This window comes from Neoarius graeffei, chromosome 5 (genome assembly GCF_027579695.1).
Source record: "Neoarius graeffei isolate fNeoGra1 chromosome 5, fNeoGra1.pri, whole genome shotgun sequence".
NCBI lineage: Eukaryota > Metazoa > Chordata > Actinopteri > Siluriformes > Ariidae > Neoarius > Neoarius graeffei.
This window is the reverse complement of record NC_083573.1, coordinates 65,009,546-65,021,432: the sequence shown is the minus strand read 5'-3', so window position 1 is coordinate 65,021,432 and position 11,887 is coordinate 65,009,546. Positions and strand designations below refer to the sequence as shown.

At 39.3% G+C, this 11,887-nt stretch overlaps 1 protein-coding gene across 1 annotated transcript in view; it reads left to right on the top strand.

The window, feature by feature from the left end:
* The first annotated feature begins 3,994 nt into the window (after window positions 1-3,994).
* Window positions 3,995-11,887, top strand: part of LOC132886977 (nucleolar GTP-binding protein 2-like) — a 40,411-nt gene continuing 32,518 nt past the window's right edge. Inside the window, exons 1-5 of the mRNA XM_060922251.1 lie at window positions 3,995-4,186; window positions 8,277-8,361; window positions 9,261-9,355; window positions 9,694-9,833; window positions 11,500-11,684. Of these exons, the coding sequence (XP_060778234.1) occupies window positions 4,123-4,186; window positions 8,277-8,361; window positions 9,261-9,355; window positions 9,694-9,833; window positions 11,500-11,684 (569 nt within the window). The 5' untranslated portion in view covers window positions 3,995-4,122. The remainder of the gene's footprint in view (window positions 4,187-8,276; window positions 8,362-9,260; window positions 9,356-9,693; window positions 9,834-11,499; window positions 11,685-11,887) is intronic.

Genomic DNA, 11,887 nt, shown 5'->3' with positions numbered 1-11,887 from the left:
CGTCCCAATCCTATGACAGTATCTGTCTTTCAATCCTAAAGAATGACTCCCGTACCATCCCGTTCCCGTGTTCAAAATAAAGAAAATACTGTTCATATCTGAACTACATTTTATACATGAAAATTGACCTATTATTATGATTCCCATCCCATCCACTTCTGTTGTCTTTTTTCCTGTCCAGTACTAGCCACGTGACAAATAGTTAAACTGACTCCTATCCTGCTGGAATCCCACAGGATTCCCTAATTTAAAAAAAAAAGTCAGCCTCAGATCCGCCTGAATTTTTTTTTTTTTTTAATTGAAACAAAAGGGGCGGCACGGTGGTGTAGTGGTTAGCGCTGTTGCCTTACAGCAAGAAGGTCCTGGGTTCGAGCCCCGTGGCTGGCGAGGGCCTTTCTGTGCGTGTTTGCATGTTCTCCCCGTGTCCGCATGGGTTTCCTCCGGGTGCTCCGGTTTCCCCCACAGTCCAAAGACATGCAGGTTAGGTTAACTGGTGACTCTAAATTGACCGCAGGTGTGAATGTGAGTGTGAATGGTTGTCTGTGTCAGCCCTGTGATGACCTGGCGACTTGTCCAGGGTGTACCCCACCTTTCGCCCGTAGTCAGCTGGGATAGGCTCCAGCTTGCCTGCAACCCTGTAGGACAGGATAAAGCGGCTAGAGATAGTGAGGTGAGTGAATGAGTGAGTGAAACAAAAGGATACATGCAACGACAAACTCTCTACAATACATTTAACAATTCTATCAAAAACCAAAATCCCACCTCCTCTAATGAGTGGATTAAAGGTATGTAAGACAAGGAAAAGAAATTAAAAAAAACAAATAACAAGGGGTTAGCACAACTGATATGACAATATCTCATCTCATCTCATCTCATTATCTCTAGCTGCTTTATCCTTCTACAGGGTCGCAGGCAAGCTGGAGCCTATCCCAGCTGACTACGGGCGAAAGGCGGAGTACACCCTGGACAAGTCGCCAGGTCATCACAGGGCTGACACATAGACACAGACAACCATTCACACTCACATTCACACCTACGGTCAATTTAGAGTCACCAGTTAACCTAACCTGCATGTCTTTGGACTGTGGGGGAAACCGGAGCACCCGGAGGAAACCCACGCGGACACGGGGAGAACATGCAAACTCCACACAGAAAGGAGTTTTAAGGCGACAGCGCTAACTGTGAGGCGCTGTGAGGCGACAGCACTAACCACTACACCACCGTGCCGCCCTTGTGAAATAATAATTCCTGTTTAAGTACAGACCATAATGGAGAGCACTTTCTAAATCGACATTTGTCTATGTAATATTTTGTAACTATAATGAGATTTTTCACTAGAAATTCAATGTTCTTATTTTTCAGAATCACACCCAACTGAATATTTTGGAAGGAAAAGAAATCTATACTTATGGATTTGGAAGATATCCAATTGTGAAGGGATTTCTATAAGTTCTGAACTGCATCACAAGCATAAAACAGGTGTTCTGTCGTTTCTATGTTTGTGGTACAAATATAGCAATTTTCTACTTCTAATTGAAATCTTTTTTTTTTTTTTAATAAATTCATTGCAGGGATATCATACTTGCCAACCCTCCCGATTTCGTCAGGAGGCTCCCGATTTCGGCCTCCGTCTCCCGCCTCCCAATCGTATTTGTTAAAAACTGAATAATCTCCCGGTTTGGGGAAATCCCTACCGCCAAGTTGAAAATACTCCCGATTACGTCCAATCAGAATTGTATGAGAAACACTGCTGATGTCAACTGATTTTTAACCAATCAACGAACAGAACAACAGTCACTTCCATAATGTAGGATTCACCCAGGCTGTCCGACATTTTTTACAAGCAGTCATTCATCATGGCCACTAAACCCAATACCAAACAGCAAAAATATGAATGCAAATACCAGGTTGCATGGGAGAATGAATTTCCATGGATAAGCAAATGTTCGACCAGCCAGTTACACATTTTAAGGTAAAGATACCTTAAATCAGAATATAATGGACATTTGAGTGTGAAATTAAACTAGTCTTCCATACCATTTCAGAAACAAACTGTACAACTTCTAAAGTGTTTAGTGAAATTTTGCATGACAGAGAATTTGTTTGGCGAGTGTATTTGAATAGTGTGGTCGTGTCTTCGTGCTATTTTGAATTTATGTTTGAAAGTTTTAAGTGGGGTGCTCCGGTTTCCCCCACAGTCCAAAGACATGCAGGTTCGGTTAACTGGTGACTCTAAATTGACCGTAGGTGTGAATGTGAGTGTGAATGGTTGTCTGTGTCTATGTGTCAGCCCTGTGATGACCTGGCGACTTGTCCAGGGTGTACCCCGCCTTTCACCCGTAGTCAGCTGGGATAGGCTCCAGCTTGCCTGCGACCCTGTAGAAGGATAAAGCGGCTAGAGATGAGAAAGTTTTAAGTGAAAGTTTACAAGTGAATTATCTGGAAAGTGATTGATTTTGATAGAGTTTTGAGGTTTTAAGTGAAAGATTACTAGTGAGTGTATTTTGGTCGTACTAAAATTTTGCATTCGAGTGAATTTCTTTGCGGAGTAAATTTTGATAGTATGGTAGTATTTATAGTGCCCTTTTTAAATTTTGTTTGAAAACTTTCAGTCAAAGTTTGCAAATGAGCAAATTCCTTTGATGCATTCCGATAGGATTTGGATAGGATTTCTAGTGCTTTTTAAAAATTCTGTTGGAAAGTGTTTAGTCAGAGAGATGCATTTTAGTAGTACTAAGACAGTGCAGTATTTATTTAATTGAGTTGTTACTATTTTGGTTAAATCTTATTAAAAAGTTTAATTTATATATGATATTATAGTTCTCTGTATTTTTACATGAGTTTACAGAAGATAAACACATTTGATGCAATCCAATAATACTTTCACTCACTGTGACTATTTTAAGAAATTATAAACATTCTTCTAAAGCATCACTTGTGTTATTTTCTGTGGGTCTCTGTATGGATACAATATTCAGGCAGGAGATTTTTCAGCTAAAAATCTGATTTAAGACTTCCCTTTCAGTGTTATTATATTAAAATTCATCTCATCTCATCATCTCTAGCCGCTTTATCCTTCTACAGGGTCGCAGGCAAGCTGGAGCCTATCCCAGCTGACTACGGGCGAAAGGCGGGGTACACCCTGGACAAGTCGCCAGGTCATCACAGGGCTGACACAGACACAGACAACCATTCACACTCACATTCACACCTACGGTCAATTTAGAGTCACCAGTTAACCTAACCTGCATGTCTTTGGACTGTGGGGGAAACCGGAGCACCCGGAGGAAACCCACGCGGACACGGGGAGAACATGCAAACTCCACACAGAAAGGCCCTCACCAGCCACGGGGCTCGAACCCGGACCTTCTTGCTGTGAGGCGACAGCACTAACCGCTACACCACCGGCCCCCCCTATTAAAATTCAAGACAAGAATATTATTTCAGATTTTTCACTCTGAGCTCTCTCATGCCTGATACATGAATCCCATAACCTACAGTAATTGACAGAACAATATCAACAATTCAAAAACTCTGTATAAATTTCAAATGGTTTGCAATTGATTGGGATCCACTGGTTTTATCATTTCAACCACACAACAGACCCTCGGCCAATTGAAAATGTCGTTCACGCACTTTTCTCCCCATGAGAATTTTGAAAAGTTGGCAAGTATGGGACATATATATCGCTAATTGTTTTAAAATGTATTTGTTTATATTTGGGAGGGGATTGGAAATTTTAAGAAATTTCTTCTGATAGTTGAAATTTTAGATTTGTCATAATTTTTAAGACTAAGTGTGTTCCTTGTTATACCTGGAAATAGAGTGTTAACTAAATATTTTCTCAAAAACTTATTGTTGCACTTTTCGTTCACCAGGTTCACATATCCGCCTGAAATGCACCGCAACTACGACTGTAGTAAATGAACCGGAAACTGTGTTAAATTTCATGCGGAAGTATTTGTGCAAGTTGCCGTAAGCAGTCGCCTCCCTACTGACGTACTTCCGGGTTGCCTCTTGAGCTCTAGAGTAACACGTGTGTTACTGAAGGCGAAGAAATTCTCAATCAATTTTTTTTTAAATCTTCACATAACAAACAGTGCTTGTGAATTGCGGAGCACAATGACCAAACCAAAATTCAAGGGGAAAAGTTCTATAAATCCGTCAAATTCCAGCAGTAATCCAGGTAAGAGCCGGCGTCACCGTCTTGGAGGTTAACAGCTAATATTAGCCAGCTAACGTGAATGAGAGTGGTGTTTAGAAAATAGCACTAATGTCATTTGTGTTTTATACGGGTTGGTTGTGTTTTTACAATGTTTTGGCCGATTTTAGATGTTTTGCCTGGAGGAGAATTTCCTGCAATGCATACATGTAGACTATTACAGCGCACTTTTTTTTAACATTTTTAGCATAAATAAATAGTCATGTATGAGGTCAAGAATGTCTTATGGAGCTTTTGGCTTCATTTGAGTTATCTTGGTTGAGTTCTTACCTGATTTCATGTGGAAAGACTTAATTCATGTGTTGTTGTTGTTGTTTACTCCTGTATGCCGTGTACACATACATAGCATGCAAGCATTCATTAATACTGATTCAAGATTGAAGATAACACAGCAGCCCTACGAATGCTTGTCTGGTTTTTTTGTGTATGAAAAAAATATTTTCAGGCATCAAAACAGTATTGTGTTTGAGGTGCTCACAGAAACCATACTTGCCAACTTTTCAAAATTCTCGTGGGGGAGAAAAGTGCGTGAACGACATTTTCAACTGGCCGAGGGTCTGATGTGTGGTTGAAATGATAAAACCAGTGGATCCCAATCAATTGCAAACCATTTGAAATTTATATAATTAAAGAGTTTTTGAATTGTTGATATTGTTCTATCAATTACTGTAGGTTATGGGATTCATGTATCAGGCATGAGAGCTCAGAGTGAAAAATCTGAAATAATACTCGTCTTGAATTTTAATATAATAACACTGAAAGGGAAGTCTTAAATCAGATTTTTAGCTGAAAAATCTCCTGCCTGAATATTGTATCCATACAGAGACTCACCGAAAATAACACAAGTGATGCTTTAGAAGAATGTTTATAATTTCTTAAAATAGTTACAGTGAGTGAAAGTATTATTGGATTGCATCAAATGTGTTTTCCTTCTGTAAGCTCATGTAAAAATACAGAGAACTATAAGATCATATATAAATTAAACTTTTTAATAAGATTTAACCAAAATAACAGCTCAATTAATTAAATAAATACTGCACTGTCTTAGTACTACTAAACTGCATCTCTCTGACTAAACACTTTCCAACAGAATTTTTAAAAAGCACTAGAAATCCTATCGGAATGCATCAAAGGAATTTGCTCATTTGCAAACTTTGACTGAAAGTTTTCAAACAAAATTTAAAAATGGTACTATAAATACTACCATACTATCAAAATTTACTCCGCAAAGAAATTCACTCGAATGCAAAATTTTAGTACGACCAAAATACACTCACTAGTAATCTTTCACTTAAAACCTCAAAACTCTATCAAAATCAATCACTTTCCAGATAATTCACTTGTAAACTTTCACTTAACTTTCAAACATAAATTCAAAATAGCACTAAGACATGACCACACTATTCAAATACACTCGCCAAACAAATTCTCTGTCATGCAAAATTTCACTAAACACTTTAGAAGTTGTACAGTTTGTTTCTGAAATGGTATGGAAGACTAGTTTAATTTCACACTCAAATGTCCATTATATTCTGATTTAAAGGGCTGATGACACGAACATGACTCTATGCAATTTCTTAAATAAACTATACAACATGGCAAACGTGTTAGATTTCTGTTATAATTACGTGAAAAGAAGCTGTTGTTACGCAAATATCCAACTTTTAATTGCACAGCACAAGAAAACTGGGTCCGTGGCTCGCGGCCATGTTGTGACGTCAGCGGAAGAACACGCTGCGGTTCACTGGCTGTTCTACTCTGGTTCTACTCAATGGAAATGGCGCATGAAAACGCCGATGAACTCTCTAGTGCTAGCTCTTCCTCTTCTGGGAGTCTAGAATTGTTGATCTCTTCCGAATAGAATCTATGATAGCCTACCCTCTTTACCCTTTGCCTCTCGTTGCTAGGCGGCAGTTACATGAAAGCCGCAAGCTTTCACAAGCAAATACATGACTGATATCACGCCAACTTTATGATTACATTTATGATTATCATGTAGAATCTATAGCTCTACATACCTTTATCTTATGTCGTTTCACAACACATGTTCTGACAGGAGGACTGTCTTTGGATCCGGCATAGCTACTAGTAGACCCCCTCCAGAATACTGGCAGTGTTGCCAGATTGGGAGGAATCCCGCCCAGTTGGGCGGTTTCAAGTGCATTTTGGTGGGTTTTGAACATATTTTGAACATACGGAGCTCAGATATCAATGCGCTGCCGAAGCGTGCAGAAGGTGTTAGTACGCCTGTCATTATAGTGCGGACTTTCCATAGCATAGAAAATCGCTACGCTTCAATTTGTGTAACTGAACTTGTTTCATATCACTGGTCATATAAACCTATGTAAACAGGAAAAACGTGGAAGAGTTTGGTCGCATCTAACTACAGCCCCAAAAAATACCATTGGCCATGCTGAGCCTAGCTACATTGCTAACAGGAGTGACAGCACGTCTGACTGACTGGGAGGTCGCGCAAAGCTCGGAGAGGTACGGAGCAGCTCGTCTCAATTCAGATAAGAGCATATTTCGTTATGGAAGTACGGTGGACTGTTCCTTTAAGGTGAAATTTCAAATGTGTATACATTAATACTATTTAGGTCAGAAATCATTGAAGCACTGTTAAAATCTATCCTGTAATCATGGATCTAAAGCCTCTCCGAGACCCTGAAAATGCACCTGAGAGCATCTATTTTCAAAAAATTTTCCGGGGGGGCATGCCCCCGAACCCCCCTAGTTTTGCTTCGCGCTGTTTGCGCTCAATTGTCTGTGTTTTATCATGCCAGAATTTCGGGCTTTAATTCTTTTCTGGGGAAAACACTGCAGAGGGGTCACCTGCTCCAACCCAGAGTTAGCTGTGAGCTATTAAGCCACATGTTTATATATGAGCAGTTGGATAAGTAGAGCAGTTTGATTGGAAAGACTTTGTTTTCTGAGAATTTCTCACGGAAAGTGGCACGTATCCGCTGGTCTTGTCTAGGTTCTTGATCTACTACTGTGGACTGCATGCAAATGCTAACAGGAAAGACTAAAACTGTCAGCAGTAAATTGAGAAGAGATAGGCAAGCTTTCAAACTTGTAGTAGTACGTGAATCTAATCTCCACTCATTAACAGATTAGGACTTTAGACAAGGACTTCAACAGTAAGCCATTTTCGAGAATGGCAGGAATTACAGGGTATGTTTAGAATATTGGAATGAAGACCTGCACATACAATCTACACATTTTTAGTCTTCTGTGCATGGATTAATCCAGGTTTATCACCATACCAAAATTCAATTCATTTTGAATTTGATAACTTGTATGGCAAAAATGCCTTTCATTGTCTGACATTAATCATACTGTGTACTATATTGAATTAATTACACCATTCTGTAGTGCTGTTTTATTGTATTTTGAGTTCTAAGAACATAAGCTGATCTAGAATTCTGGATAAACCTCGTTTCTCTTTACTGGGTTGCCTGAATGCCGAGCTCAGACAACACAAATTGAGTCTGATTGTGTTGTGGCTGACACATTTCCAGTATCGGTCTCGTATACGGATGTCAGGAATGACAAACGGGCCTTGTAATGGGACCTAATTGAAGAACTTTGCTGGGGTGTTCCTTCTCTAGCCATGATTAACTATTTCTTGACCATTCTAAATGACCACACGCAAGGATATGAATGATGGTTGGTTGTGTTCAAACTTGGAGTGTTGCCAGTCTACTGACCAAGAGATCGCACTTATCACACACTTATAACTTATCACACTGATTTCTAATCTGACATGGAGACCACTGTGAAAGAAAAAATATTGTGTTGTCTGATCCTGGCATAAATGTTATCACTTCGTATCTTTAGGTTTTTAATATTTTAAATGTGTTAATTTCATCAATTAGTAGTACTGAAAGGTATTGCATATTTGGTTGTTTAGTGGAACATTATCTTTGTTTAGTTTTTAGTTATACTAAGAAGGTGATTTTTTTTTCTTGTTTTTGTTTTTCTTTCGTTTTATGCAGTTTTATTTAGATACTCATGTTCACAGGCTTTGAGTAACTTGTTGTATTTTCTCTAGATCGTGTAAAGGGGTCTGGAGGGAACACCATGAGGGACCGTGCCACTATCAAGCGTCTGAATATGTACAGACAGAAGCAGAGATGGTAAACATATGCACACTTGGGCAACATTTAAGCTAGTCTGTAAATATGCATTTTGATGTACTCATTGGGTGCTTGCTAGATGAAATGTAGCCTCTATTTTCATTTTACATGTACAGATGCAACAAATTATTGTGAAACTATTTTAAAGAATTTGGACCATGGTAAGGTGCCTTTTAAGGCTTGTGGTTGAATAACTTGATGGCAGCTTGGCTATGATCACATTTTAAACAGTCAACCTTTAAATCACCGCGTGGGTTTCCTCCGGGTGCTCCGGTTTCCCCCACAGTCCAAAGACATGCAGGTTAGGTTAACTGGTGACTCTAAATTGACCGTAGGTGTGAATGTGAGTGTGAATGGTTGTCTGTGTCTATGTGTCAGCCCTGTGATGACCTGGCGACTTGTCCAGGGTGTACCCCGCCTTTCACCCGTAGTCAGCTGGGATAGGCTCCAGCTTGCCTGCGACCCTGTAGAACAGGATAAAGCAGCTAGAGATAATGAGATGAGATGAGAACCTTTAAATCAGAAAACCAAGACTCTTAATCTGAGCCATCACTGTAAAGGAAAGCTGTATCCCAGTCAAAGAGTCAAATCCCAAATGTCTAGATGACTTGTATGTGAAAGAATGGACCACTATACAAGTTATGTATAATCCACTGAAATATAACTTATTACTGAGTTGTTTAGGATAAGGACATTGCTCATTTGTCCAACAGTCCTGGAATTTTAACTCCTCACCTCCCACACAATGGCAGGCACTCATGTTTTGCAGGTCCAAATGTTATCACTGCAATTACTGTTAAATTGTAATCAACTATTCTTTAGTAGCTCAAGAGTTTGGATTGTTATGCTTTTTTCACGTGGAATGTGGATATAAAATGTGGTTCTTCATTTTTCTTCAGCAACAAACGGGGTAAAGTCATCAAGCCTTTGCAATACCAGTCCACTGTGGCATCTGGGACTGTAGCTAGAGTTGAGCCCAACATCAAGTGGTTTAGTAAGTCTATCTATCCTCATTATATTTTAGGAGAAGTAAACATAAACAATGTTCTAACAGTATAGATATAGTTGTACCATGACAAGAACTGTCCAGCAGTGTCATTAGCTACACTACTACACTACCAGATGAGAAGGATAGTATATTTCTGCTCTGTTTTCTTTGCCTTTCAAGACTGGCAGTGCAACTAAGCAACAGGAGAAAAAAAGTAGAACAGTGAATGTTGGCTTTGCTTAAAATAGTAATAAAAAGTGCTATCCTTTTTCACTTGAAATGCATTCAGATTTGGCCATGGTGATTGAATTGCTTATTTCTGTCTTCCTCTGGGCCTTGTGCAGCCAATACTCGGGTCATCAAACAGTCATCGCTGCAGAAGTTTCAGGAGGAGATGGATGCAGTGAAGAAAGATCCATACAGAGTGGTGATGCGCCAAAGCAAGCTTCCCATGTCCCTTCTGCATGACCGAGTCAAAGCACATGTATGTATGCCTATCAGTACAAAATTCTTGTTTTCCTGACTAGCGCACTGGTTCAAAGCTTGTGTATAGGACACTGAGATAGCAGCACTTCATCCTGCTGCTTATTATATAAAAGCAGGTGACAGTGATGGGACACTATTTGTTGGGCAGTGTGTCAAACGCAGGAAAAACTGTCAGAGTGCAGAATACAGATATAAATAGCAATACCAATGATCAGTGTTACACTGTGAATTTTTTTTTAAGTGAGATTAGTAAGGTGGGTTATTGCCGTCTTTAACATTTTTTGAGATTTGCCTTTGCCAAGACTAAAGAACAGAGAGATTAAACCTTGCCTGAAATAACACAACGTTTTGCCTGGTACCTCATGTTCCAGCAGCAAATGTTGTCTTTGAAGGGTAATTTTTTATTTTTTCCCCCCTCTTTAAATGGTTCCAGGTGTGATTAGGACCTTTTTTAAGCACTCAAAGCACAGTCAGGTGAATGTCTCCTTCCTTTAAGCTCTCCTTTTTACACACTTGTTCTTTATGGTATCTGAGTTCTGCTTAAAAAAACTGATGTTTTGCCCCATTGTTGATTTATTGATTAATGCTAATGTGATCTATTTATTTTTGCCAATTTGGGTGTGGTGAGCCTTTGAGATTGGTCCAGCAGTTGAACCAGTATGTGCTGGCTTTGTCTCAAGTGTGTACACACAGCAGTCTGCTGAACATAATCTTTGTTTTCTCTTTTTGCTCCCTTGAAGACATGTATGATGTGATGGATAATTCGTTTTTAATTTTTCATTTTTGTATTAGGAATTTGGGGAAAATATTGTTTTTAATTTTGTCCTGTTGAGGTCATTGAGTCTCCCTTTTGCTTGGCACACAATATCTGTCTTCTAATTTAAGGTTAGACTTGATTGCTGGTCATTTACAACAACAGTACCAATTTTCTGTGCGCAGTAGTAAAATTTAAAGTATATGTCGGACTTATGATGCAAATACACAATTATCAAAAAAAAAAAAGCTTTGCAGAGAACTACTAAAAATACACCATCGCATCCAGGATAAGTCACTGAGTATGGAATTAAAAGGATTGTTTTTAAAGGGAATATATATTGTTAAACGGTACAAGAATCTCAGGACTCTAACTCTGCCATTAACTTGATGTTTGTTTATTCTGAGGTCATGTTTAGGTTAGTTTTTAATAGTCTTTGGCAATTGTGTCTGTCCTGGTAAGTGAAAGGGTTGCCAATATCTTGTACACCCATATATACTATATATAAAATTCTATTGTTCATCTACATGAAAGTTTTACTTACTGTTAGCGATGGATTCCCCCCCCCCGCATCACGTGGAAGCAATAAATTGTATGCAGTCCCGCTGTCCCTCCTGTGGTGTGCATTGGAGCTTGCTTGCCTTCAAAGAGTCTGAGAATGGCTTAATTTTAGAGGTCTGAGGCATCCGGCATTGTGTTCAATCAAGGCTGAGGTTGTGATGGATGTAGGCAGGGAGAAAAGAGGCTCCAGTGAAACACCTGAGAAAACCAGCTCACATTTCTCATCATTTTCTAATATCCCACCATTGTTTTTTCCAGGTGCATGGGGAGAAAGAAACAAGCAGTCTTTTCAGGTCTTGAAAGATCTTGTTCAGTTGACATGCATGTCTTTTTTACTCATGCCTTTCAGAACTCCAAGGTACACATTCTGGATACGGAGACTTTTGAGACCACATTTGGGCCAAAAGCCCAAAGAAAGAAGCCTAACCTGCAAGTGGGAGAACTGAGAGAGCTGGCGGAGCAGGCTGAGGTTTTGGCTCAGAGTTATGTTGCAGAGAAGGACCGTGACTTAGTGACTGATGACAGTGGAGTCAGGTGAGGAAGTTCTGTATAATGTGACTTACAGATCCCTGTTTCTCATAAACATGAATACAAATATCAGTGTGCTGACAAGGTGGAGGCAAGGACATGGGAAGTGGGGTGCTTTCAAGATGTCTTTAATTGTGGCTGTAATAATTATAATAATAATTTATTATTATTATTATTATTATTATAATAAAGCAGCTAAATAATAAACA